This window comes from Empidonax traillii, unplaced genomic scaffold (genome assembly GCF_003031625.1).
Source record: "Empidonax traillii isolate 1590-97213 ecotype Southwest subspecies unplaced genomic scaffold, ASM303162v1 scaffold26:size2357266, whole genome shotgun sequence".
NCBI lineage: Eukaryota > Metazoa > Chordata > Aves > Passeriformes > Tyrannidae > Empidonax > Empidonax traillii.
This window is the reverse complement of record NW_020955219.1, coordinates 1684436-1710998: the sequence shown is the minus strand read 5'-3', so window position 1 is coordinate 1710998 and position 26563 is coordinate 1684436. Positions and strand designations below refer to the sequence as shown.

The 26563-nt window shown below is 43.8% G+C and overlaps 1 protein-coding gene across 1 annotated transcript in view; it reads left to right on the top strand.

The window, feature by feature from the left end:
• The window catches only part of GOLPH3 (golgi phosphoprotein 3), a 31343-nt gene extending 26068 nt beyond the window's left edge, over positions 1–5275 (top strand). The window contains exon 4 of the mRNA XM_027907086.1: positions 1465–5275. Within this exon, the coding sequence (XP_027762887.1) occupies positions 1465–1889 (425 nt within the window). The 3' untranslated portion in view covers positions 1890–5275. The remainder of the gene's footprint in view (positions 1–1464) is intronic.
• Positions 5276–26563: the final 21288 nt, after the last annotated feature.

Genomic DNA, 26563 nt, shown 5'->3' with positions numbered 1-26563 from the left:
TGAATTTTGTCAGGCCCACATTTATAAGATTGCCTCTAAGGCTGGCAAGTGTAGGGAATACAGAAGCTGGGATCAGAATGTCACATTTCCTCTGGATATAGCAAACATCTGTCTGTACCGGGACAAGTGTCTGTGTAATTGAGGAGCTTGGTCACAAGGTGTCACCACAGCACTGACTTTGGTCCACATGACAAACGTAGAAAGTCTAGGAAATAGTCTTTGCCCTGTGAAGGGTAGTAAGGAAACTGCTTTTTTGTGTTTGTATGATCCAGCTGAGGAGTCACATTCAGTGACTTGTGGGATATACTGGGACTTGTGTAGTCCAGGCCTGGGTGACTTCTCTGCCTGTCCCTCTGCAGTTGGAGTCACCTCATTTGATTATTGAACTTGGCTGTTACTTGGATACAGTATATGTCACCCTCCATCACCTCAAAGTCATCTGTGGTTTATGATTATTGTTGTTGTTGTAGTTGTTAGTGTATGTTAACCAATAAATTTTTTAAAAGCTTGGTATAGAAATAGTCATATCATTTATAGAAAACCTCCATCTTTGTAAGAAATACTTAATGCTCTTTCTTTTCTTGCCTCTTAAAATGCATAGTCTTTTACTTGAGGAGGGGATTTTAATACTTATGATAAATACTTAGGTAATCTCGAATTAAAATTTTTAGCCTGTTAAGTAAACTCTTTAGCAAAGGTGATGATATTCTCATTGCTAAACAGTTTTAGCTTTATCAGTAGCTGTTGATGCTGATTTTGTGCTGTTTCAGTCTCCTCCTCTATGGGTACACAGTTGCACACTTTGAAGGGCCCAGTTCTCCTGCCTTAGCAAAAAGCATTAGAAATAATAAATATAGAAACATTTAAGGCCCTGCCCACCATGTGCTGCATGTGCACACAGGCACCCCTCACGAACTCACACAGTGCATGTTCAGTGTTTCATCTGGTAGAGGTACAAAGGGGGAGAAGAATGGAAAACTGAAGAGATAAAGACATGCGCAGGGTGGGTGTGCATGATCTTACCTGTGTGGCAAAAGAAAGGCGGTGACACTTCTTCCAGTCTCTGAGATGGTAAAAGGCTGGATACAGACAAATGCACAAGACTGTAGGGGGATGCTTGGTTTTGTTATTAAAAGTAAGCTCTTCCTTTGTGACTGGTTTGGTTTTTGTTTTATGAGACTGCTTATTTCTCATATCTTTAATCAAGACATGGCTTAGCCATGTGTTTCATCCAAACTTTAAATGTACCCCAGAGTTCCTCCAAGGAGGCTCTCCTGGTTTCTGTCTCTGTGCCTGTGTCTGGGTAGGTCAGGGATCAGAGAAATGCTGACAGGAGCACAGTGTCATAGTGTAATGCTCAAGTGTATGAGTTTGACAGCTCATCCTGCACCACAGAGTGGGAAAAAAATCACTGCAATAGTACAAACCTTTGTCTGACTGTTGTGTTCTTCTTGCCTTTTTTAGGTGAAACATGGAACCCACTGAAGTTGCACTACCAACTACGAAATGTCCGCGAACGGCTAGCCAAAAATCTAGTGGAAAAAGGTGTACTGACAACAGAGAAACAGAACTTCCTTCTTTTTGACATGACTACCCACCCTCTCACCAACAACAATATCAAACAGCGCCTCATCAAGAAGGTTCAAGAGGCAGTTCTTGACAAATGGGTGAACGACCCCCACCGCATGGACAAGCGCCTGCTGGCACTGGTGTACTTGGCCCACGCCTCGGATGTCCTGGAGAATGCTTTTGCCCCCCTCCTGGACGAGCAGTACGATTTGGCCACAAAGAGAGTGCGGCAGCTTCTGGATTTAGACCCTGAGGTTGAATGTATGAAAACCAACACAAATGAGGTTCTCTGGGCTGTTGTAGCAGCTTTCACAAAGTAACTGCGTTCAGACTGAAGTGTTCTCTCTTCTTTCATGTAAACCCGTTGTTTCTCTTCTATTGACTATTCATGTTTTCTGTAATTTGTACCTTCTCACATGATGAATTGACTTTTGTTTAATGGGAACTATTAAGTTGGTGTATTCCCTACTTCTCTGTCTATCTGTATACAGGATTCTGCTGGTACAAGAGACTTTCCTGTTTAAAAACAACAGAAAAAGGGTTAACTGCCATATTGGCATTCCATTTCCTATTCAGTTTGAATTCTCTTAAATGCTCTGTTTAATTTCTCACCTTGTTATTGAAATGGTTTAAGTCACCAAAGCTCCATGTTGAAGTGTCTGTCAGGACATTTTATACACAGATGTTTTCAGTTATATCTAACAAAATTCCTTTAAAAGCAGAAATGCCATTAAGCAGCTTTGTCAGTAGTTCCTGTAAAATGCCCCATACATATTACTTTCCATGCAAGTCTCTTGTGTACTTATATTTTCATTAGAACAGTAGCTGAGTCATAAGGCTAGTATAGAAAGGTCCAATTGTTTCATTAACCAGTTTTGTGAGGGGATACATTCCATTATATTGTATATATAGTTCAAATTGTATATTAACAACTGCCCCATCTTAGTATTTTGCAAGACCTACTTACTTGTACACCTGGTGCCCCTTATTTGCTGTCAGCCATTGCCATTTGGTGCAAAGAAAGGCCCTCCTGAAAAGGTCTTGTATGTGAAAGCTGTTTGTTTCCAGAGTCTCTGGAGTTTGCCATCCAGGTATTCTCAGTCTATGCATTGCCTTTGAAAATTAGTGAATGGAAGGAGACCGCTTTCTATTGTCGTTTGTACTTTTTTCTTTCCTTCCCCCTCTGTATGGAAGAGGCTCGTGACCAGTACCATTCTTAAGTGCAGTTTTAAATTTGTACACAAATTAATGTTTGTGTCTTAAGCCTCAAACTATTTTACAGTTTAAAGACAAAAAGTCAGTCCTAGCAGGTGTTGCATGTAAATGGTTAGCAAGTAATGACTGCAGTTCAGACAATTCAGATTTCTGTAATGGGACGCTCTGCTATATTTTCATTTTTATATATACAATTATGCTGATTAGCACACTACTGTAAAAAAAAAACCCAAAACCTATATAAAACTTTGGCTTTTTAAAATCTGCTGCCTCTTTGCTACTGCTTGTTATTTCCCATTGTTTTCACAGTGTAAATATTATGCATTGAAAAAATTAGGCATTGATTTATATATTTTTTTTCTTCATAACAATGCAGATTTATAGTGGGGCTTACAGGTGTTTAGAAACATTTTTGGTTAATATTCAGAGCAAGAATACTAGATGGTGTATAACTGTAGAGTTGAAATTTAAGGGATCCCTTAATCTGTATACTAGCTTTTTACCTACAGTAAATAAACTATGATCTTGAAAGTGCCTGAAACAGAGTAAGCATGTCACTTTTATTTTTTGTTGCTAATTAGAAAGGTTTTATTGCCTAACTGAAAGCTTTAGTTAATATCCTTCTTATTAGAAAGGGAGAATTTATATTAAGTAGTTCAGACTGACTTAATCAGTGGTGGTGTTCGGATCTGCAGGATTCATGGCTGGGACAGACTTGAGTTAATTTGTGAGTGTGCAGCTGTGCCTGCCATGGGTAGATCTCTTCTATCTTGAGCACAACTCTACAGCCTCATCTGTGACTGGACTTCCAGTCTTGCACTTCATTTTCAATCATTTAGATGCTTAAGTAATTGACACTAAAACACAGCTTATATTTATGATACCTACATAACCTTTTTTAATAAAGGTTTTTACAACAGGTCCTTAACATTTAATGGCACACTGTTCTTTTGGTTCTTAATGCTGTTTCTTTAGAAAAATGAAATTAAAAAGTATATTGTAAGATATTTCAGACTCTGGTTTACAAATAAGACGGACAGTGTTCTCTCACTTGTAAGATGCTGTGTTTAAAACTTTGAGGAGCTTGGGCATGAACTTGGAACATTGTCTTTTAAACATTTCAAACTGAGATTCCTTTAAGTGGAGGAAGAATGAAAATTGCAATGTTGCTCTTAAATTGGACAGCTTACAGCAGCTTTCTGTACTTGCTATTATATGCTAACTCACTGCTTTCATTTTCTCTCCTGTGATCCATTTTCTTATTTTCTATTGCTCTTTGAGAGAAGAAAAAAGTGATTAGGTGGAAAGGTCAGAAAGACAGTGGAGTATGCAGGAGCAAGTTATGTGCACAAAACTTTTAAAATGGCTTTGAAAATCTAAGCTACTTGAAACATGCTTTTGACTGAAAGTATAATTCATAGTCCTTTTTCTGGCCTCTCATCTTCCTTCTGTGAGTATTTTCCGTGTTCCTGCTGATTTCGTGTTTGGTTGTGGGGGATATTGGTGTTTTATCACCTTTACAGCCAGTATGGTTTAAAAGAAGTCATGCTTTAATCCCCCCTCTCGAAAGATGATTTGGGATTTTTGACTTTTTTTTTTTTTTTTACCACATAGGGGATAACTGCACACAGTATTTATCAGCTTTATTTTGCTTAAAGATAGTACCTCTGACCGTGATGGGGAGAGTTGGTGCTGGACATGTCAAAGAAATGTGGTGTAAGCGACAGCGGGTTTGTGAAGAGCAGCAGTGTCTTTTGCTGAACCCCCTGTTTTAAGCCTGGATATGCAGGGGAAATAGATGAGCTTTTGGAGTCTTGAGTCCCATGTTGTGCTTCAAAAAGCCCAAAGCCTCAAGAAAGGTAAGTTTGGTAGGTTGACAGGAACTGACTTAGCCGACATGGTTGCCGTCATTCCTATTTCAGGATCTAATAAAATGGTTAAAGGTAGGAGACTTCTTTGTTCTGCTGAAATTCAGGGACCCTTCTACCTGTTAGCTGCTACTGCAGCTCATGGAGACCTGGTTTCCAGACAGCTGTCTTCTCCAGATCCTCAGCTCTCAGTGGCTGCTTGAAGTGAAGACTGTTATCCATAGCCTGAACTTGAACATGTGCCTCAAGGAAAAACATGTATTATTCAGGGACACATTATTTTAAAACAAACTTTTAAGTCAAAACCAGGATTTCGAAAGTTAAATCCCCAAGCAGTGCATATATATCTATAGTTTCACAGTACTTGAGGTTTACATCCTCCTCTCCTGTGTCTCTAGAGCTGACGTTGCAGTGCTATTTCATGGAATGCTGGTGAAACCTGTGTGCCATAAATGATGCTTTTGAGGCAAAACGTGCATAAAGTGGTGATACAAGGCTGGTGACTGAGTGCTCACGTGTTCATGCCCATTTCTCCTACAAAGTGAAGATATGTATTGACTGATGTGTTCTCTGTGAACTGGACTGAATCTGTACTGTAATAAAATAAAGACCCTTTCATGCTACGAGCTGCAGGTGGTTACTGCGTATCGCATGCATGCAATATGTAAAGGTTTGCCTTTTTTTTTTTTTTTTTTTTTTTTTTTTTTATTTGCTCACTACTTTGCAGTGACTGTGGTGTTCACCAGTTTGGGAAACAGAACTCAAGACTTTCATCAAAGCCTAAGTTCTGCCTCGGCTGGGCTTAAGGCACTTCAGGTAGCCACAGCCTGCTATGTCCCGATTTCCCCTATTGTCCATCTGTCTTCCTATATGGGGGGAGGGGATGTCCAGTTTCAGAGAAGTATTAATTCCTTGAAAAAAGGAACTTGTTTATTTTGTGGTAATGCTTAATGTATATAACAGCCTAATAACTTGGAAATGGTGTGTAAGGGAAGACTGGATGTGGTGCTTGGTGCCATCAGCTACCTGACAGGGTGTTGTTCGATCAGAGGTCGGACTCAATGATCTCAGAGGTCTTTTCCAACCTAATTGATTAGGTGATTCTGTAAAATGAGGTGCTGCAAGGTGCTCTGTAAGTGTCAAATATGAAGTGATTTTAGGTATGTGCAGGGGGCAGCTGCCTTGGATCAGAGTGAGAGAGGATGGGGAAGAAGCACAGTCAGAGCTGGTGCCCATATTCATCTCTGAATAAGATCTGGAGTTTTCTCCCAAAGGGTCTTGTTTTCTCCTGCTTACAGAACAGCAGAATGAAGCCTGTGGAAAGCTGACAGTCAGAAATGCTTTCTGACCCAGGAGGAGAAACCTGTGGGAACACAGGAAAGCCTGGCTCCCAGGACAGCAGAAAAGAATAGGGAAAGAAAAGCTGATAAATAGTAGCCTTTGGCTTTCTCCCTTGCCCCCATATTTCTGTACTTCCAAACAATTTGCTGTTTCAGCTGAGGGAGCTGGAGGTGTTTATCCTGGAGAAGAGGAGGCTCAGGGGAGACCTCATCAATCTCTACAACCACCTGAAATGAGTTTGCAGCCTTGTGGGGGTCTCTTCTCCCAGGGAACCAGTGACAGGATGAGGAAAAGGCCTTAAGCTGTGCCAGAGGAGGTTCAGGTGGGACATCAGGAAGAATTTCTTTACTGAAAGGATGATGAAGCATTGGAATGGACTGCCCAGGGATGTGATGGAGTCACCTCCTTTGGAATTGTTCAGGAACCAATGGAATGTGGCACTTGGTGCTATGGCTTAGGTGACTTGGTGATGTTTGGTCATAGATTGGACTTGATGAACTTGGAGGTCTTTTCCCTACCTAAATGATCCTATGAGTCTGTGATTCTGGAATGTTCCCACTCTTGCTAATTTTTTTTTATTAATTTATTTTTTTGTCTTAGTGTTACTGTCAGCTCAAGCTTGACTCTCCATTGCCATGTCCTCAGAGTTACTTTCCCCTCTGGTTTGATTCCCTGACGATGCCTCAGGGAACCTCCCCTTTAGCAAACGGGTTTGTCAATACAACCTGCCTTGGTGGCTGGACTGAAGCAGCTGGCTGCCTGCTACAGCTTATAACAGTAGTTTGTTAAGGTGAACAAAAACTGATGCTAATTTACCTTGAAACTGCAAAAGCAAGTTATCGTCCATACAGAGGGGAGAACTTGCAGCTGAAGATTGTGATTTTTCCAGTTCTCCAAGTAGATCTTATGCCTGAGCCAGTGTTTCAAGGACTTGCTTTCTCTTGAGATTTTCCTGCAGTGCGAGCATTATAAAGAAGAGTAATTTTCTCATTTGGGCTCTCTGCTTGTTAAAAGAGTTGAGTTTGTGTTGCAGGTCAAAAAAAACCCCATCTTTTCTATTTGGGTATTATTTTTACAGAGTTGTAGACAACTATTTGGCAGGTTTCTTGTATTGCATGTAATTGAATAAGTGGGAGAAGAAAGAGGCATAGATACAATGTGATCATATAAGCCATTTTCCTGTCAAAATGGACTAAAATATTTTTGTCTTACTGTTTTCTTGACTGGTAATACATCATTCAGTTCATGCACATCTAGTGCATTTGATGTTTGCTCAGGAAGGATTTGCCATTGTCTAATGCACCAGTCCTTCAGGACTGTGTGAAGTCACATGGCACATGCAGGATGGACAGGGAATCAGTCCCAGCGAGCACGGATTCAGGAGGAGCAAGGCCTGCCTGACCAACCCTGATCTCCTCTTAAGACCTGGTGACTCACCTGGTGGATGAGGGGAAGGCTGTGGATGTGTCTATCTGGACTTCAGCAAAGCCTTTGACACTGTCTCCCATAATATATCCCTGGAAAAGCTGCAGCCCATGGCTTGGACAGGGCACTCTGTGCTGGATTAAGAACTGGATGGATGGCGGGAGCCCAGAGAGTGCTGGTGAACGGGGCTGCATCCAGCTGGTGTTTGGTCACCAGTGGTGTCCCCCAGGGATCAGTGCTGGGCCCAGTCCTGTTTAACATCTTTATGGATGATTTAGATGAGGGGATTGAGTCCATCATCAATAAATCTGCAGATGACACCAAACTGGGGGGGAGTGTCGATGAGCTGGAAGGCAGGAGGGCTCTGCAGAGGGACCTGGATAGGCTGGATGGATGGGCCAAATCCAGTACAGTAGGAGGTTCAGCAAGGCCAAGTGCCAGTTCCTACATTTTGGCCACAACAACCTCCTGCAGCGCTACAGGCTGGGACAGAGTGGCTGGAGAGCAGCCAGGTGGAAAGGGACCTGGGAGTTTGGATTGACAGGAAGCTGAACATGAGCCAGCAGTGTGCCCAGGTGGCCAAGAAGGCCAATGGCATCCTGGCCTGGATCAGGAACAGTGTGGCAGCAGGACCAGGGAAGTGATTCTTGCCCTGTACTCAGTGCTGGTGAGGCCACACCTGGAGTGCTGTGTCCAGTTCTGGGCCCCTCAATTCAGGAAGGATATTGAGGTGCTGGAGCAGGTCCAGAAAAGGGCAATGGAGCTGGGGAAGCTTCTGGAGAACAAGTCCTATAATGAGTGGCTGAAGGAGCTTGGGGTGTTTAGCCTGGACAAGAGGAGGCTCGGGAGGGACCTCATCACTCTCTACAAGCACCTGAAAGGAGTTTGTAGCCAGGTGGGTGTCGGTCTCTTCTCCCAGGCAATCAGCAGTAGGACAAGAAGACACAGTCTTAAACTGTGTCAGAGGAGGTTCGGGTTGGACATCAGGAATAAGTTCTACACAGAGTGATCAGGCATTGGAATGGGCTGCCCAGGGAGGTGGTGGAGTCACCATTCCTGCAGGTGTTTAAGGACTTGATGCTCTGGTCTCCTTGACAAGGTGGTGTGCAGTCGTAGGTCGGACTTGATGATCTCAGAGGTCTTTTCCACCCTAGTTGATTCTGTGATTCTGTGATTTATATTTTGTTGCCCCTTCCTTTTTCAAATTTATTCAGATTTTGCAATTTTTTTTTTCTCCCTTTGCCCTGGGATTTATCTTGAAGGTAGGTGTTAGGATAAGACTTTGGTGGTTATAAAGTGCAATGACAGGCAGTTTATAAGATTGCTTTGCCATTCCAGGGTGTCTTTATAGGTCCTTTTTCTCTCCTGACTGTTCAAATGAAGCCAAATCCTGTCTCAACCAGATTTTAAAAGGCTGCTCTGATTCCTTAAGCTCCTGAGGACCTCAGACACTACTGAAAACAAGATTTAGCTAAAAAAGGTTTTGCAGTGCTGAACATAGCACTAAAAATCTCAGACCTTGTGTTTTCAGAGGACTTGCAGAAGAAATTTATCGAAGCCAGGTCATTTCTCCAAGCAGCAATCTCGTGGTAACCCACCTCAGCAGGGGCAGTGGGTAGAGTCCTTTGTGGAGAAGTCGTGCTGGTACCTGAACAAAAACTGGTACAAGGGAGCTTCCTGTCCTGGGAGGGTCTGGGATTCCTCAGGCCAGTGTTCTCAGTGAAAATCTTGTATGGATACAAGCTTCATTACTCTTCTCCCACACTGAAATCGGAGTTGGCTGTGTGCCAGAGGCTGGGGATGTTTGGTGCCTCTCAGGTAATGTGGGAGCTGATCTCCATCCAGGCTGGCCACGAGTGTCACAGCCATAACAGACCTGAGCATCTTCCGCTTGAGGCCGTTCTCCCAGTGGTCCCCACTCCCCGTGTGCCAGGGAGATTTTGCAGTCAAGGATTCTCCTCTGAGCACAGCGGAGGAGGTGGAGCAGCTGTGCAAGGAGATGTCTGGCTTGTGCCCACCAGTCAGTACACTGCAGATGTGTCTGGGGCTGCTCTTGTGCCTGCGTGGGAGGGGAAGAGCAGCTGCTCACAGAGGTTCCAGTCATCCAGGAAAACACCGCGTCATGTGGGTGAGCGTCTGGGCTTGAAACAAGGGAGTGCGTGTGACCTTCCTTAAGCTGGAGTACGTACAAATAAAACAGGCCTGAAATAAAATGCAATTATAAACACATTTGGAATAACAACTGAAGTCTGTTTGTTGGATATGTTGCAAACAGGAAATGGGGCTTAAATTCATTGCATTGATAGGTGCCTTGCTGCAAGGATGTTGCCTGATGTTGGGCTCTAGCTGTTGAGAGCTTCCTTCTGAGATCCAGCTGAAGATTTGCACACATTTTATTATACCCAAATCTGAGATGCTGAGCCAAAGACACCAGAATCCCTTCTGTATGAGCGGCACTGATACACAGAGAAATTTTGCACATGGTGTATAAAAGCATTTGAACCAACTCCTTACATTTTCCTTTAAGAGGAAACAAAATTGTGTTTTGATTGTACTGAAGTAATTTTTTTTCTTTTTTTATTTTTAGTTCTCTCCTCTGTGTGGAATGGACAGGACCTGCCGCCAAGATCGCATATGGCTGGCAGTCAGCACAAGGGTTAAGGATTTGTGAGCCGTGAGCAGCAGAAACGTCTGGCACATTTTAAATTTCTCTGCATGGCAATAGAAGAGGCAGCCTTAGCTGAAGTGTAACTTCAGAACTTAATTGCTTAGGAGAAAACTAGAGGTATGAGCAGGTTGGTGACTTCCTGCTCTTAGTGTGCCTTGCAGGTTACGTTCATCAGAAGGGAGCTCAGAAACCCTGTGGGGTTGCAGTAATGGATGAGGTTTGATTCTCCTTGGTCCTTAGTTCTTTGGCTGCACAGTAGAACGATTCCCAGCTCTCCCACGTCAGTGTCTCTGAGCTGCTCGGGGCTTTGCACATTTGCCACTTGCCTGTTTCAGATCTGCAGCCAACTGCCAAAGCTGCTGTGGGAGCTTCTCTGCTCCCAGACTCCTCCCCTCTCCAAGGCTAGGAGCCTTGTGCCCATCGGCGATCCAGCGGGTTCGCAAGGCAGTGTGTCACGTATGTTGTTCCCAGATGAGGCAGCACACAGTGAACACTGTGGGTCCACCAGGGAACCAGGGAGACAACCAAGTGACATGAGAGATGAGAAAATGCTCATGTATTCTTCTCTGCACCAGAGCTCGGTGTGTGCCACAGCAGCTGGGGATGGAAGGGGCAGCGAGCTTCGGGGACTGCTCGGAGAGGCTGGATGTACACAGATCCATATGGCTGGGTGGGATTCACCCCAAGGAGCTGAGAGTGATAGCTGCAGCTAGGAGTAATCAAGGTGACTCAGAGAAGTGCTTGGGGACTGGGCCAGTGTTGTGCCTGTCTTTGTGATGGAGAACAGGGTACAGTCGGCCTTGTGTCAGGTCCCGGGGAGGTGCGGGAAGCATAGCCTCCTGAGTCCACTCCACACATGTAACAGGGCAGGAATGTACTAGGAAATGGTCAAAGATTCATCAAGTGCAAACTGGGCCTGTGATGGAATGCCTGGCTATGGGGGTTGAAAGGGAATAACAGTGCATGCAAGTCTACTGGGCTTCAGGAAGGCTTTCAACACCATGTCTACAGCATGTTTGGAAATAAGCTGTGGGAGATCTTATCAACATCAGCAGTACCATGTCACATGTAGTTTCAGGTCTGCTGGTTCAGAAAGGATGTTAAGGAAGTAGGGTCCAGCAAAGGGTGGTCAGGATTATCCTGAGCCTGTGGGACATGAGGTAGAAAAGCAGAAGAGGTAGAAAGAGCTGGGACTCTTTACACTGGGGAAGACAAGGGCCTCAGGAAGAGAGAAAGGCTAATATCACTTCAGAAGAGAATGGTCAGAGCACCTACCCAACAACCCACAACAACATGGGGGGGGGGGGGAGTTACAAAAATAACAGGGACCAACTCGTCTCAGTTGCAGCAGATAATGTAGTAGTGACTGATAGCATCAAACTGCACCTTTGAAGTTCCAGTTTGAATGTCAGAAAATTTCTTCACTAGGAGGGTGCTACAGCCCTGGAACAGACTAACCAGAGACGTTGTAGTGTCTTCATCCTTGGAGGTCTTATACTCTGGTCTAGACAAACCCACAGCTGACCGGATCCAGTGTTGGCAAAAACCCCACTCCAAGTGGGAGGTTGAGCTGGATGACCTCCAAAGGTCCTTCTCAGCTAATATTCCTGTAATCCTGTGATCAGCTTCATTGCTCTGACTCTGACTGCTAAGTTGGATACTCCAAGCTTCCTGCAACACAGGCTGGTCAAATAGCAGAGGGAGGGACGGGGAAATAGAGGGTGGTCTGCTCTTGTTTTCTTTGATCAACAGAAATGCAGTCCTCACAGAGTTATTCAGCTTTGTCCTGAATGCCCCCAGTGCCCCAAAATTTTACAAGTGCCAGAAACATTACTCAGTTCTTTCACAGGACTGAATTTCGATGCAGATTTTGGATGTCTAATGTGACAGATAAACTGGAGATATTGCCAGCCAAACTGCCAGAATCAATACTTCCTTTGCAAGAGGACGACAACATCAGGCATATATTGCACCAAGAAGTCTCATCCCTTGGAAACCCCAAGGAAGGCACCAGATCCACCTGTAGCATGGCATGAGGGATGTGGGGAGCAGGAGAAATTCTGCATCTCTGCCTAGTACTGTCAGAGTAGCGTGAGCTGAGAAGTTTTTTGAACTTTTGCAAAGTCCTGCGAGTCCACGGGTGTTATTTATAAAGCTATTTCCCTACTTCAAACATTAGGGAGAAGATCCTTATTGTGGATATTTCTGTTTAAACAGAACCTGTCACTTTCTTCAAAAACAGAATAACATACCTGCACTAGTGAAATACCTACCTTTCCTAATTAATGTACATCCATATTTATGAATGAATGTCAAGGAACGTAGTGATGTAGCACGAACCTGTATTCCCTGCAGGGACCTCTCCTACTGTACTGGTCTGCACAGTAAGAGACTCTCTCATTTACACCGTGGTGTTCAGCATAGGTTTCTGTCGTCTCCTGTTTTTCAATTCAACATCATTTAAGTCCAATAAACAAATTGCCACCTCCGTCCAACCTGCCTCAGGAAGAGTAAAAGGCCAATATCACTTCAGAAATGAACAGCCAGAGCACCTACCCTAACAAACTGTCTTTTATTATTTCATCATAAGGAGAAACATCAGCCAGGATCTTTTACACAGAATCAACAACAACATAAAGGAGTTAAAAAGCAAGCTCAGCTGCAATTCCAGTTTGCTAAAGAGTTGTACTCATATCATAAATTGTGGTAATTGTTTTTTAATTAAATTGAGTGTGCACATAGCTATATAATTAAAAAGCACGTAGGCGTTCCAGATTTCTTTAGAAACTACCCACCACTTTGAGTCTTACTATCTGTCTCCTTTAAGCCACAGGGGATGTGAACCAACCTTTCTGAAGAGCATTAAAATCTTAGGAAAAAGAAAGGGGAAGTTTTAAAGCAGGTGTTTCGTGTTATCAGAAAGAATGGTTTACAGCTGCAACTTAGAACTGGATCTCTGGGTGCACAGTGGGATGCACTAGAGACAGGATGGAGCAGAAAGGAAGGAACAGAGCTGTGAGCTGAACTCACTGAAAGCACAGACTGACCCCAGTGCCCAGGGAAATCATGGGCCCTGCAAGCACTTGTTGCCTTTGGAAAACAGTTTGTTCTGTATAAGTGATTGTAAGAATGTTACATCAGTGCAGTTCTTGTTCTCATTGCCTTTGTTTTTAAGTGATTGTAAAAATGTTATGTTGGTTCAGTCCTTGTCCTTGTTGCCTTTGCTTATGTGGATGCAAGGTCTCCAGCTTTTATCACAGGACAAACCATCTGTGTGTCAGTGAGCACCTCATGTTTAAGTTCTGTAATGCATGAACTGGACTTAAGTTTTTATGTAAAATGCACCTTAGGTACCTCTTACTTCTAGGACTGAAGGGACAATTCTTGGTCTCTCCACCCATGTTTTATCTAAATGAATCACTTTACTTTCTTGTAAGTTTTCCTTCATGACTTGTTATATTGCATAGTTCCTAAAGAAAAAACAAACAACAAACAACCAAACCAAAACCCACCAAGATGCATAGCATTCCATGCAAGTTAAGTATTCCAAGTTGCAGAGATCACTGTGATATTTCTATATATCTCCATCTTCACTTTGCTTGCTCTGAGGCCAAGTTACTTCTTGAAGCTGCAGGAACTTGTGCATTGGTGACTTTGAAGGTAAAGGAGAGGGTGAATCTAATCCCATCTCCTGACCGAAAGCTGTATCTGTTTCCCACTGTGCATCACGGGGTTTTGGCTAGGTCAGATTTTCTGATAAGACATCATGCCATGGTGTAAGGATAAAAAGATACTTTTACACTTCTTGTTTCATGCTTCACTAACATGATTTGGTTAAGGTTATCATGGTGCTGATACTGTGCAAATGCCCTAAATTTCTGAGGTTAGTATCCTGACTGTAACTTCCAGCCATTATATCGTGATGCTTCCCCTATGAAGAGGCACTGACATTGTAATTAAGTCACCTCACAGCTTCTTCAAAGACAGATTGAACTGCTTAAACTCCTTAAGGGCATGTCAGCACAGAAGAGCATGCACATTCTTCTGGCACAATTATACCAGTAAAATGAAGTGCTAGGCACCAACAGAGCTCCTCACAAGGGCACTGTTGTTTTGGGGTAGAAGTAGGTTTTCTTTTCCTTTTCTTTTAAACTTCTTCCAAAGGGATCCTGGAAGCTCTCCCAGTGCTCTCTCCTGCCTAGGGGAGGATTGGGAGGTGGGTGAGGAGCACCGGAGCCTTTGCAGTGTTTCACCCCATTTGCCACAGGTAAACCTGCAGATGCCCTGGGCCTGTGACCCTCTTGGATGTGGGACATGAGCTTTCACAAGGGCTAACAAAAGCTCATGAATGTCCCCGTCACTTCTTATCCTTCTAGAAAAGCCCGGCACCCCAAGACCTGCTGAGAACTTACTTTGCCCTCATAGCTCATGAGACTCATGGGTTGAACTGATAGAACACTTTTACAATCACTTATGCAGAAGAGTCATTTTTGTTAAAACTCAAGGATAGTTGCCTCAGAGGTTGGTTGATTTTTTCTGCAGGTTTTTTTTTTCTTAAGTTAAGAGCAACCTGAATATAAAGGCATGAAAGTTCACTGGAGCCTGTTTCAGCCTGTAAGTGGGTCACAAGACACTGAAGCGTTGAGTGAAATAACACCCACACAAATCAAATAAAAGAGTAGCTAATCTGTATTTAAAAAGAATAATCTTTCTGGATGCCTTAGTCATAGATGTCTTAGCCATGAAAAATTCAAGACACCAAGCACTTAGTGGAGAAACGGCCGCAGAGGATGCCTCCAAACCTAGGTACAAAATTATCAGACTGACATTAGTAGTTAAATCACCTCCCCTCAATGCTCCAGGGACCTGGGATGCACGTGATTTCCATCAGAAATAATGAAATTCATGAGTATGAACCTTGGAAGTGGTGTATAGCGAGAGCTTTAGGGGAGAAAAACTTACTGAAACATCTCATACCGAAGTTGGCCTTAAAAAACTAAAACTAAAAATCAACAATCAACAAACAAAAAAGCCCAAACAAGCCCTCACACAAACGAAGAACCTGAAGATCGAGGGAGCGGGTAACGCTGCGTGAAACCCCGCATGGTGACCGGCTGACATTGCTGGAAGACGGATGCTGCTGTGGGGAGCACTGCTAAGCTGAGCAGAATTACGATCTAAATAGCTCTGAGAGCCTGCTCGGAGGTTTTATCTTTGCTGCTGGTAATTACAGCACAGGCCCAACCAGCACCACGGTTTGTCTGTAATTACCATGGAAGTTTTATGCATTCTGGTGGCTGGGTCTGACTGCTGGGAAGCTGCAGGCAGGCAGACAGCCGCGGGTTTGCGAAGCTGAGCAGTGCTGGAAGGACAGGGGTTTGTCTCTGGAGCATGTCTGAGTGCAGGAGTAGGGCATAAATGAGGAGGCTTGCTGGGAAGGAAGAGATGGGAGGTGCTGAGCACCATCCAGAATGCCTGGAAGGGTTAGCTAATACTCCTAACAGACCCCTCACCCTTCTCCTTGCTGGAGATGGCAGCTGGGAAACTCTGGCCACGTGTGGCTCAGCCTTCCACCCTTTGCTTATGGCTGTCCCTCTCATGGGCGTGCCCTGCAGATGCCTGTGGTCTCCCCATCGGTATTTTCCCCAGCCACACAGCTGCTAGGCTGGGGCTTTCCTATGTTACTGCTCTTAGTTTTGATCAGTAGAGATCAGACTGTGCTGCAGAGGTCAATCTCTGCCTCTGGTGTGAGCTCCCCTGCTTGTGCAGTGTGGCTTTCCCTTAGCAGACCTGCTGAGCCCTTGTTTACCCGTGCGGAGAGGGATGAAGGATAACAGCAGTGGGATGTGAATCAGAGCAGTGAGTCACTCAGTTTTAACTTACCCCTGCTTCTCTGCTGGGAAACGGAGATAACTGGAGATAATGCTGTTACTTTCCAGCTCTGGGCTTGCCCTCTCATCATCCTGTGCTTCCATGGTGAAAGAAAAGACAGAAGAGCATCTCTCCTTCTGTACAATTGCACCGTACCTGGACACCTCTACGGACTTTTGGGTGCTTGACAGAAGGCAATAATGTCCTCCTATTAGCATTACCTCTGATTTTTTCTTTAATTTTTTGTTTTTTAAATTTTTTCCCCTAGTAAAAACCAGATTGGAATAACTTCATAGTGAAAATGGTAACAACTCATAAGACAGCGGAAATATAAGGTTATTTGCACCTATCATAATGTTCTCAGTTCAATGTCCCGGCAACAGAAGTGGACCTTCCTCAGAGAGATGTTTTCCCACCAGTTGTTTGAGCCTAAGCTTCAATGTGCTCTGATGCAGCAGCCCATGAGCAAACCAAGGATAAGAGCCCCTCACCTGCCATCGAACCCCCTCCCACTGATGGTATAAAAGGCCAGGGTATAGACTGGCTAAAGAGGAGGATGCTTTATGTCCAAAATTTGGGATACCGAAGGGAAATCCAACACCACACCACAGAAATGTTTTCTGTATTTATCAAAATAGCCTCATGTTTGACATCAGCTTACGGTCAGTGCTTTCATAGTCCCACAAAGGATGAAGGATGGGTGACTGTGGAAGTGCAATTAGGGGAGCTTTTCTCATCAAGCTGTGGTTCAGATGGTTTTGGATGATGATGAGAGCACAAAATACCTTTATTGCCCATAAATACAGATCCTGAAATCTGTGGGAAGTCCACTTTACCAGTTGAAAACCCACTTTATGAAGAAAACTAAAACTCTTGACCTTGAAATAGCTTCCAAATTCTAAAAGGAGCACATCTCACTGCCTGTTACAGACATTAATCACTGCCGTATTTTTCACAGCATGTAAAATTTAAGTAATAGAATCAGTCTCCATTGCCATACGTGCAACTAAAAGCTGATAAATAGAAGCACTGACCTCAGCTGGTCGATTTAACCCGATGAGTCATGGTCTTAGGGCCACATATGCTTCCCCTGCTAATATTCCTGTTCCTATTTATTTTTTAAAGTGTGCTGGCTTGCTGTGTGCCGCAGAATAGCTTCTCTAATGGGCAATTCCAGAAATAGAAATATCCCACTGGTTCGCTCTCCTTTGTCGGGGTTTCGCAGTCCCCACTTAGTCTGCGCAGAGCCACGGCAGCTCAAAGACATGCCAGGAGAAATGGAGGATGAGCAAGGCTGTTGGGCAGTGAATTTCCCTTGAAGTTCTCTGTCTGAGAAGCACCCTGGTATATTCTTGATTTTTGCATTACAGGTAGCTAAGCTGAAGAGAAAGATGAATCAGATGCAGGCTCCTCCACCTCGCCTGCGCTGGGTAGCCATGTAACTGCCACAACGGGGTCTGCCCACAGCAGTAGCTTTGGTCTTGCTCTGAATGGGATTTTTCCTCTGCAAAAGGCTTGCTTTTTCATCCCAGCTGAACAAGAGCACTGAATCACAGCTGGTTTGGCGTTTCAGTCAGGGGGGTGGTCCACAGCAGATTCCTTGCCTTGGACTGGGCTCCCACAGGACTGGGCACTGTTCAGAAACGCAGAGTGGAAAAGCCTCAATCTCCCAAACAGTTTTATTAAGTTTGCAACTTAATAACTTTGAAAGTTAATATTCACATGTATAATATTTAATGACTGTATGCGGTGCTTATTCTAGACTTCAGTTGGCATAGTGGTGTTTGTCAAAGGTTGGACTCGATGATCTTGGAGGTCTTCTCCAACCTTAATGATTCCATGATCCTATGAATGAATGCCAGCTGCCCTCAACTCCATACTTGTGTTGATCTGAGCTGGTGAATCATGGTCTTGGGGCTATGTGTGCTTTCCCCACCACCATTCAGATGGGTACAGGCAGGAGTACTGTACAGGGAGAGGATGGGATGAGGCTGGGCAGAGATGTGTGCTCAGCAGCCCCGGTCACACAGATGTCCCACAGCAGACAGCATGGATGCCAGGGTCAGAAGGGATGTGAGGGAGGACTATGGCCCTTTGCAGACTGGGCTGGTCCATGGAGCATCAAGGGGAGAAATACCAAAGTGATGGATGGAAGATGTCAGAAGTAGGTCTACTGTAATCTGGCACGATCAGAAATGGCATTTGCTCAGTGACCTTCCACCAACCCTGCAATTACAACCTTAAAAAGTCTGTAATTGATATAAAAGTTGTATCTGTACCCAGACATGGCCCACAGTCCAGTGGCTTCCATGCAGGCAGGAACCTGTCTGCCTTGCAAGACAAAGACTTGCCAGAGTCCACGCTGTCACACAAGACCCCAGAAGCCATGGCTTTCATAGCGTTTATGTGCTCTGGTGCAAACCTGGTCCCTTGCAATAAGGACCTGATGGGGACTCTTTGCTGGCCTCCAGCTGGTAGCCCATGAGAGGCAGATGCTTCCTGTGCCTCTGCCCCATCCCTGGCTTGTGAGGTGGGTACTTGGGATCTAACCTGAGGGTGTGCATTGCTGTGTTGCCTTTTCCTCTCCTGTGGGCAGATCTGCAGTGCTGCAGCTCCCTGAAAGAGTGGAGAAAGAGCAGCTGCTTGCTGAGCTGCATCACGCTGGTGGGGAGCAGTGGGTCTGCACCTGGGTGCCCCTGCAGCACTTTGGCACTAGGTACTTGTTCAGACTGTGAATTGGCAACGAAGTCTCAAAAAGAAAAAGAAATAAATCGAGGCAAAAGCCTTTGGCTGCCTGGATAACAGCTGCTTGTACCACACAAGTATCACTTAGACACCCTTGTTGCTCATGGTGTTTATGCCACTTAGATTTTTTTGCTCCAAACAAATTAACTCAATATAAGACTGGGCCATACATTAAACCTGACAAATTCGTGAAAAGGAGAAGGCTCCTTTGTTTCCTGCCCTCAGAAAGAAGCAGCTATTGTGCTGATTCACTTCCATGTGCGAATTCATCAGGCTGGAGAGCCTAATGGGCTGCTGATTCTGGTCCACAACTCTGGACCTTTCTCTCCTCAGGCATATCTCCACTCCTTCTCTCTCTAGATGGTAGTTCTCTGCCTTCTGACTCTTTAATGTCACTGAAATTGGATTTACATGTGGGATATTTAGCAATATTACATTAGTATTTGACATTTCATCTCTTGGAAATTTTTGATGATGTTATTTGCAAGGACATTTTTCATCACTGTAAATTGCAATCCTTCAAGAACAATGTAGCAGTTTAATTTTCTAGGTCTGTCTCTTTGTCTATCCCTCTTTATCAGGATTTCTGGTGATTTATTTAATTCACAGGTCCTTTGGATTTTTTATGTTGTTACCACACACCTGTGTCTCAATGACACAGAGAAAAGTTGATTTGAAGTAACAGCTCTGGCTTGCAGTGCTTTGGATATGATACAAAAATAGAACTGTGTAGAAGACCTATTTTATTAGCTTTCTCAGAATTCTAGACCCCAGGTAGTTCAAGCTGAATAACAACATGTTTTACCTAAAAAAGGAAACCTGATATTGGTTGCTTGAAATGGCCACTGAAGGAAGATCTGGGAACATTTATGAGAGACCTTCCCTGCTTCACAAGTCTTCACATCATGTGCTCTGAGGACTATAAAATTCAAGTGTGCAGCTTTTTCCATTAGTGAGTTTATACTTTGCAATTCTTGGATCTCTCCGTTCTCTTTTTCCCTTTCTTTCTCTTTTTTTTTTTTTTTTTCTTTCATGATTAACTACAAGAAATACAAAAGAAATGTTATCATGCAAAAGCCTCAATGAATATATGTTCAGAAGAGGCTGCTGTGGCTGTGCAATGAGAGTCTGATAAAGAAACACTAACTGCAGCCCAGTTAGTTAGTGGCAGGTTTGTGATTTTGGTTGGTGGTTTTTTATTTTCCCAGAAAACTCTTGTGGTGAAGGATTTCTAACTGCAACAAGGTACAATTTGGGGAGAAATCTGTACGAACAAAAATAAAAAAGTATGCTGCATATACTACAGTGTTAAAAACTGACAGACTAAAGTCTCTCCTGAATATCAAATTTCTGTACACAGGATTTCAGAGACCTTCATGATCCACAAAGACATTCTGACAGTGCACTTAATTTCTGCCTTGCCCTCATTTAACAAGATGGTTTTGCCTTCTTTGGCACTTTACATCCGAGATCCCAAATGCCTTGGACAGCATCTGCCATATGGACCCTGGATAGATGAAGATGTATTTTTTTGTCCTTATTTGACACGGCAGAATATGAAGACATCGAGTTATGGGGAATTCAAAAACCTGTTGAGAAAGATCTGCCTTTGGAAATGGTACATCCCTTTCAGAGCTGCTTGAATTTCCAGAAAAATCACTGCTGTTATGAGAAAAAGGTTTAAAATATCTGTTCCTTTCTTATTTTCTCCAAGTTTAGAAATACAGTTACTGGCAGATGGCCTGTGGTGCTCATTCAAACAGTATTGAATTATTAGGAATTTCTATCCATGTGTCCAGGCACACACAGACACACATGCACACAGAGACATTTCTAGGCAGAGTTTTAACGTGATTTTCAAATCAAAGCATACTTCAAGGCAGATGTCAGACCAGATTCAAGCTAAATTTGTAGGCTGAGCTCATCAGATGGGTAGTACTATCTGACTGCAAAGGATTATAATGATGAACATGTGTGACAAGCATTTTATTGAACAACGAATAGATTGTTTAAGGGATTTGTCTGCAGCAAGTGCTTCCCAATCCTGTGAGGAAAGGACATCAGGCTGGTTGTTTGTGTTATGAAATCAGGCTGATCCCCTTGGTTCTGGTGGACTGTGATGCTGGGCAAAGCAGGGGAAGGCAGGAGCACTGCCAGTACTCAGGAGCAGGGTATTGCTGGCAGCTGGCTAGCCTAGGGGCAGTGCTTCTCCAAAACTTGGCTAATCTCTTAAAACACTTCTCTTTGCACAGCCCCTGATTAATGTGATACTGACGAGGCAGTGCCTCTGCTGTTTGTGCATTAAGGATATGGACATTCCCTGGTGACAAATTGCTTTGGCAATGTTTAAGCAGGACTTGGTATCTATTGCACAGCTATTTGATAACTCCTGCGTGCCAGTTCTGTGCAAGGAAAGGCTCAATCAGTGCTTTTCTTATCATCCTGTCAAGGCAGCACATACTCGACTACTGTAAATAAAACTTTCTGGCTTCTCCAATAGGTATGAGCAGATATGGATTTCTGTGCAAGGATGAAGTTCAAACTGAAGAAGGTGCTTTTGAAATGTTGAATGACTCTATATGTGACCACATATTTAACAACGAAATCTAATAAATTCTAAGACACACAGAGGTGCTGCTGTAGACAAAGGGAGGAACTGACTACCTAATAAAAGAAATCAAAGAAAAACAAACACAGCATCAGAGCAGACTTGATAAATACTGCACCATAAAAAGAGGTGGATGACTAATTTACTAAAGAAATTGGCAAAAAGTCTTATCTTGATGAGAAGTTCTGAGATAATCATTAGTGGCTTATTTATTTTAGCCTTAGACTTTTTGTATCTATTTCTTTGGTCTCTGCAAATAATGTCTACAGTTCAGTTCTACCAGTGGGTGAATTTGTCCTCTGACATCGTATACCACTGAAATCAAAACAAGTATTCACCTTAGAATTACATGGAAGAGGGTTTTTAGAGAACTGTGTCTTACGTATAGCAAAATAATCTTAGCCTTTTACCCTCAGGAGCTTGGAAAATGAATATTTTTATGAAGATTTGTAGCTGAGTGTTTGAATCTGAGGCTGACTCTTACTATTGACTTTGGTTTGCTATAGTATTTATACAGAGTGTGCATCTGAGACTTTTTCAGTAAATGAATAATTCAGTGTGTGGTATACACAAACAATGTATAATAAATGTATCTAAGGGTATATTTTCTCACTTTAAAGTTTAGATCTTATTGATAATGGCACTTTTGCTCCCTGCCTTTACCCCTCCACCCTGTATGTTGGAGGCAGTTATGCCTCGATGTTTCATGCTAATTTAAACTAAATACTTCTTAAGGGTTGCCCACTTTTGTGCTCTGGGGGAAACCCATTGCATTTGGAGAACTTTAGATCCTAGCTAGTCTTGCCATTAGTCTATGAAAATTCAGGAGGAGAGACATAAATGCAGAGAAATCCCTGCTGATGGATTCACAGCTCTTAGCTTGCTTTTCCCCCTTCCTGTAAAGACGTAGTAGGCTTTCAGAAAGGAGTAAAAAAAATATTGGATCAGAATGATTTTTTTTCATTATTATTGCTCCCATTTGTACCTGATGGTCCAAATTAAAGCTGGAACAAAGTGGAGTGTCACTATTACAAATGCCACAAGGCTTCGCAGGGCCAAACTGTGCCTGTGACTCTGAGCCTGGTGTGACTGTTCACCTTCCGTGTGTGGCTCTATCTGACTTCCAAGATTTCTCTTTTTCAGCCCTTTTAGTCTCATATTTACTGCAGCACATTATGGAGGAGACATATGTAATGTGTTCCCTCTCTTGGGCTTTGCCTGTGCAAAGAAAATCGCTGTCACTGCCGCTGCAGTGGAAGCAGCACGGGTGCACTCTTTCAAAGTAAGACAGCGTCCTGGAAAAATTGCTCTGCTTTTGAAGTAATTATTTCCAAATAAAATTGGAACACTGTGCCCACCTGAGGACCGTGATAAGTCTAGGTTATTACTGTAACCATGCCGGTTAATTTTTCCATGCAGAATAGTTCATTTTAGCCTCCTTGTGAATGGAATTTATAATAGCACAGCCAGCAGTGGCTTGTCCTTGGTCTATTTTATACCAGCCATGTTCATGGGGCAGTCTGTGTAAAGGGTAGATATGTGAAGAAAGAGAAGATTATTATATCATAATAAAGATGAAGGGTCCCACTTTTGTTCCATAAACACAGGAAAGCAGAAGTCTTGCTAGTGGAGCTCACAATTTGTCAGGACTCACACTGCGTTTTTTAAATCACAGCCTGAAATTTGGAAGCTGCTGGGGGGAAGTCATAATTCGGGTCAATGAGCCGCAGATACGTACTGCCCCACTTTTTGCTGTCGTGGTGGCAGCATTACGTACACCCTACGTAAAAAGATGTTGTGCTTTTTCATTTGTGCTTTCTTTTGTACCTACTGCTAGACAGTCTGTCCCCCAAATTAGACCCAAGCACCAAAAAATTAGCTACAAAAAGACTTCAGAATAATGTGAACCCCCACATCTGGGGATTTCAGGGAAAGCTGAGGGCAGGACATGGCTCACCAGATCTGCCTGGATTGCTGGATGCTGTTCAGCCATCCCCAGAGCTCTCGGCTGATGATGAACGCTGCCAGGGTGGCATGGGTCAGGGCAGAAAATCCTGCTTGTGCTTGGAAAATGTAACAAAATTACAGATTGCTGGAGATGGCATTGGGATAAAACATTGTTAGGGTGACAAAAAACTGCTATGTAGCAACTCTGAAAGTATTCCATGTTTCCGAAAATATGCTACTGAAGTTCCGTCCCACTGGTACAGCCACATAAGGTTGTATGTTCTCAAGAGCATTTGAATCTCAAAAGCTGAATATTACTCCATTGGCCTAATCTGATCTTTCTGCTTTCTGGCTTCTCCTTTTTTCTCTGAGCTCCAGCACCCCTTCCAGGTTCCTCTGGGGTCCAAAAAACTGCTTTAGTTTCAGCATCCCTCCCTTATCTAAAGCAAAATAAAATGAGATTGTGGGCGCTGTCTGGGAGGTGAAGTATGAAAGACACTAGGGGATATATTTAATCTCAACTGTCTGAGAAAAACAGGGAATAGTACTGATGCTATCAATATCTGACCAGGTTGCAAAATGCAAGTGCTGAAATTCCTATATAACAGTGTTTCGAGATCCATACTCATGAAACCCCATTTAATTAGGATTTTGGTGCTCATATTCCATAAGCGTTGCATAACCTTCAGGAAGAGCAGTAGAAAAATAGTGTTTTTCAGATATGTAAGAGGTGAATGTAAAATATTGCCGGCAGTTTTCAGAATTACTGATTTTGGTTGCAGATAAAGCTGACCTTTCCACAGAGATCTGCAGAATAAACCCAGCACATATAGCACATTATCTTTTCCACTTTTTGGCCTGAAATCAGAAGATATAAGCAGTGATTGATTTACATTACAAAACCAAATGCCAACAGCTGCCTATGAAAGCACTTAGTAAAAGACATTGTTTATGAGCATCAGCTTTGACTCTGTCGTATAATCCTGCCAGAAGCCAAACGCTCTGCAGCAGGAGCACCCAACCTTCAGCACTTTATATTGTTATCTTGCAATTGATGCAGAAAATGGGGGAAATGATCATGACTGACTTCAGAGAGATTTAAGTGATACTGTTATGTGAAAGGCAAGAAAGCTAAAGCAGACCCTTTCTATGCTGCCTCTGTGTTGGTGTAACCCCTGAAATGAACAGAAGTGCTCTGATTTGAATAAGAAGTGGCTCATGCATAATCTGCTCCCTTGCCTTAGCAATGAGCCAAACAAATTGGCTGGACTTATGGCCCCTTTAAAATTAAGATAATGGATAATCAGAAGTTAGTACACGTAAATTTGGTGATTCTGATCCATGAGCTGCTGCTGCTGAAGTTAATCATCATATTTGTGTGGCTATCGTATGTTGTTTCCTGCTGGAATCGATCACAAGGGACAACCTGAAATAAGGGCTCAGAACTCCAGGCTGCTATCCTGAGGTGCTGTGGGCCCTCTGGGGATTTTTTGTGTCCCACGGGGAGATAATCACAATTTTGAACTGGGGAATCAAAGGGTGCAATTCTCAGAGCTTCTTCTGCTTCACCCCATCATCCATCTTGCTGCTGTGAGCCAGCACCATTTTTCCAGTGAGCTACCTGGCAGCACAGAAGAATGATTTGCAAGCATGGCTGTTCTCATGCGGATAAATAATGAACAGAGCATTGTTTTCAAAGGCAGGTTCCTAGAAACAGGGAGGGGGAAAGTCATGGGTGAAGGCTGAGTGGGTCTGATATAGCAGTGCTTTTGGAGGTGTCTTGAGTGGTAGTAGAACTTCATGCACCTCCAAATCTTTTTTCACTGACATTTCATTGAATCATGTGCCGGATCAACACTGCAGGGAACCACCTAAGGGGCTCACACTTCAGTGTGAAGGTGCAGGGGCAAACCAGGGTGGGATGTGGTCCTCTTGGGTGGTGCAGGTTGACAGTGACCTGGCAAAGTGTCAGTGTGTTTGCCAGCAGCACTGCTGGAAAAAACTCAGCTCGCTGGGAGCTGCTCTCCCATCTGTCCCAGAAGTTGTTACTTGCTCTGTGTGCCTCGGATTTCCTCACTGAAACAAGGTCACTGTCAGGAATCACACACCTGTTTTTATGCACCTCACCCCAGAGTTCATCACTGTGAAAGGAGTTTTGTGCTTTTGTTTTTTTTTTTTTTTTTTTTTTTACCCATTGCAGGCTATGGCCTGGCCAAACACCACTGCAAACCTTCCTGCTCTGCATGGAGGGTGGTCCAGGGTGTGCTCTGCAGTGCTGTTTTGTTAGCTTGGAAGCATTCTGCATCCACAGAACAGTTCAGCTCAGCTAACAGCATCCTTCCCATGCTGAAGAGTCCTAAGGCACTGCCTGGTACCTTGTGCCGAGCCTGTCACTGCAACAAGTGCCTCTAGACAACCCTCTGCTCTAAATGCTGAGCTTGATTTAGTTATCAGCCCAGACATTGCCATCACAAGCAATCATCTTCAAAGGAGTGATAGGCAGAGCATCTGGGCCAAATTATAACGTGATAACCTGACAGAGCTTTTAATAAAGACAATACTTTAGAGACACTTTGGTTGATCTGAATTCTTTTTTTTTTTTTTTTTTTTTAATTTAATTTTAGAACAGCAGTGCTGGAAACACACTCCCTGAACCTTGTACAGGGCATGAGTCAGGAAGGGACTCTGGTTTGAAAGAAAACAGAGTCACTGATCATTCACTTTTCCAGTACCTAAAAAAAGTGAACCCGAAAAAGCAACTAATTATTTTAGAATGCACTTCCATTTTAATAATCTTAAGTTTCTTGTAAAAAAAAAAAACTTTTAAAAAAATTAGAAAGGGTTGTTTTAGCTGTGTTAAAAAAAAAAAAAAAAAAGGTAATTCACTGTTCATTTAAATCATCTGTGGAACTAGCACTGCCTGCTGAGTGAGAACAGAAGATAAAAGCGATACAAGCAGAACGTTTAAAGGACTTTAAATAAACCCCGATGTGCCCGAAAACATCAAAACCCTGGCAGCACACAACGCCTGCTCCTCGGGGGCTGCGGATTTCAGGCAAACTCTTCCACCGCCGGCCGGCCCCCGCAGCACGGTCCCTGATCTCCCCCGGCTCCCCGCAGCCCCAGGTGCTCCGGGGCTCTGCCGGTGGGTCCTGCGGAGGGTGGGGAGCCCCGCCCGGCACCGCCCCGCCGAGGGCAGCCCGCCCGCCCCTCGCGGGATCCCCGCGCCGCCCGCCCCGTCGGGGCCGCCCCCGCCGCTCCCTGGCCGGGCCGGGCGCACCAGGCGGCGGAGCAGCCGAGCGGGGC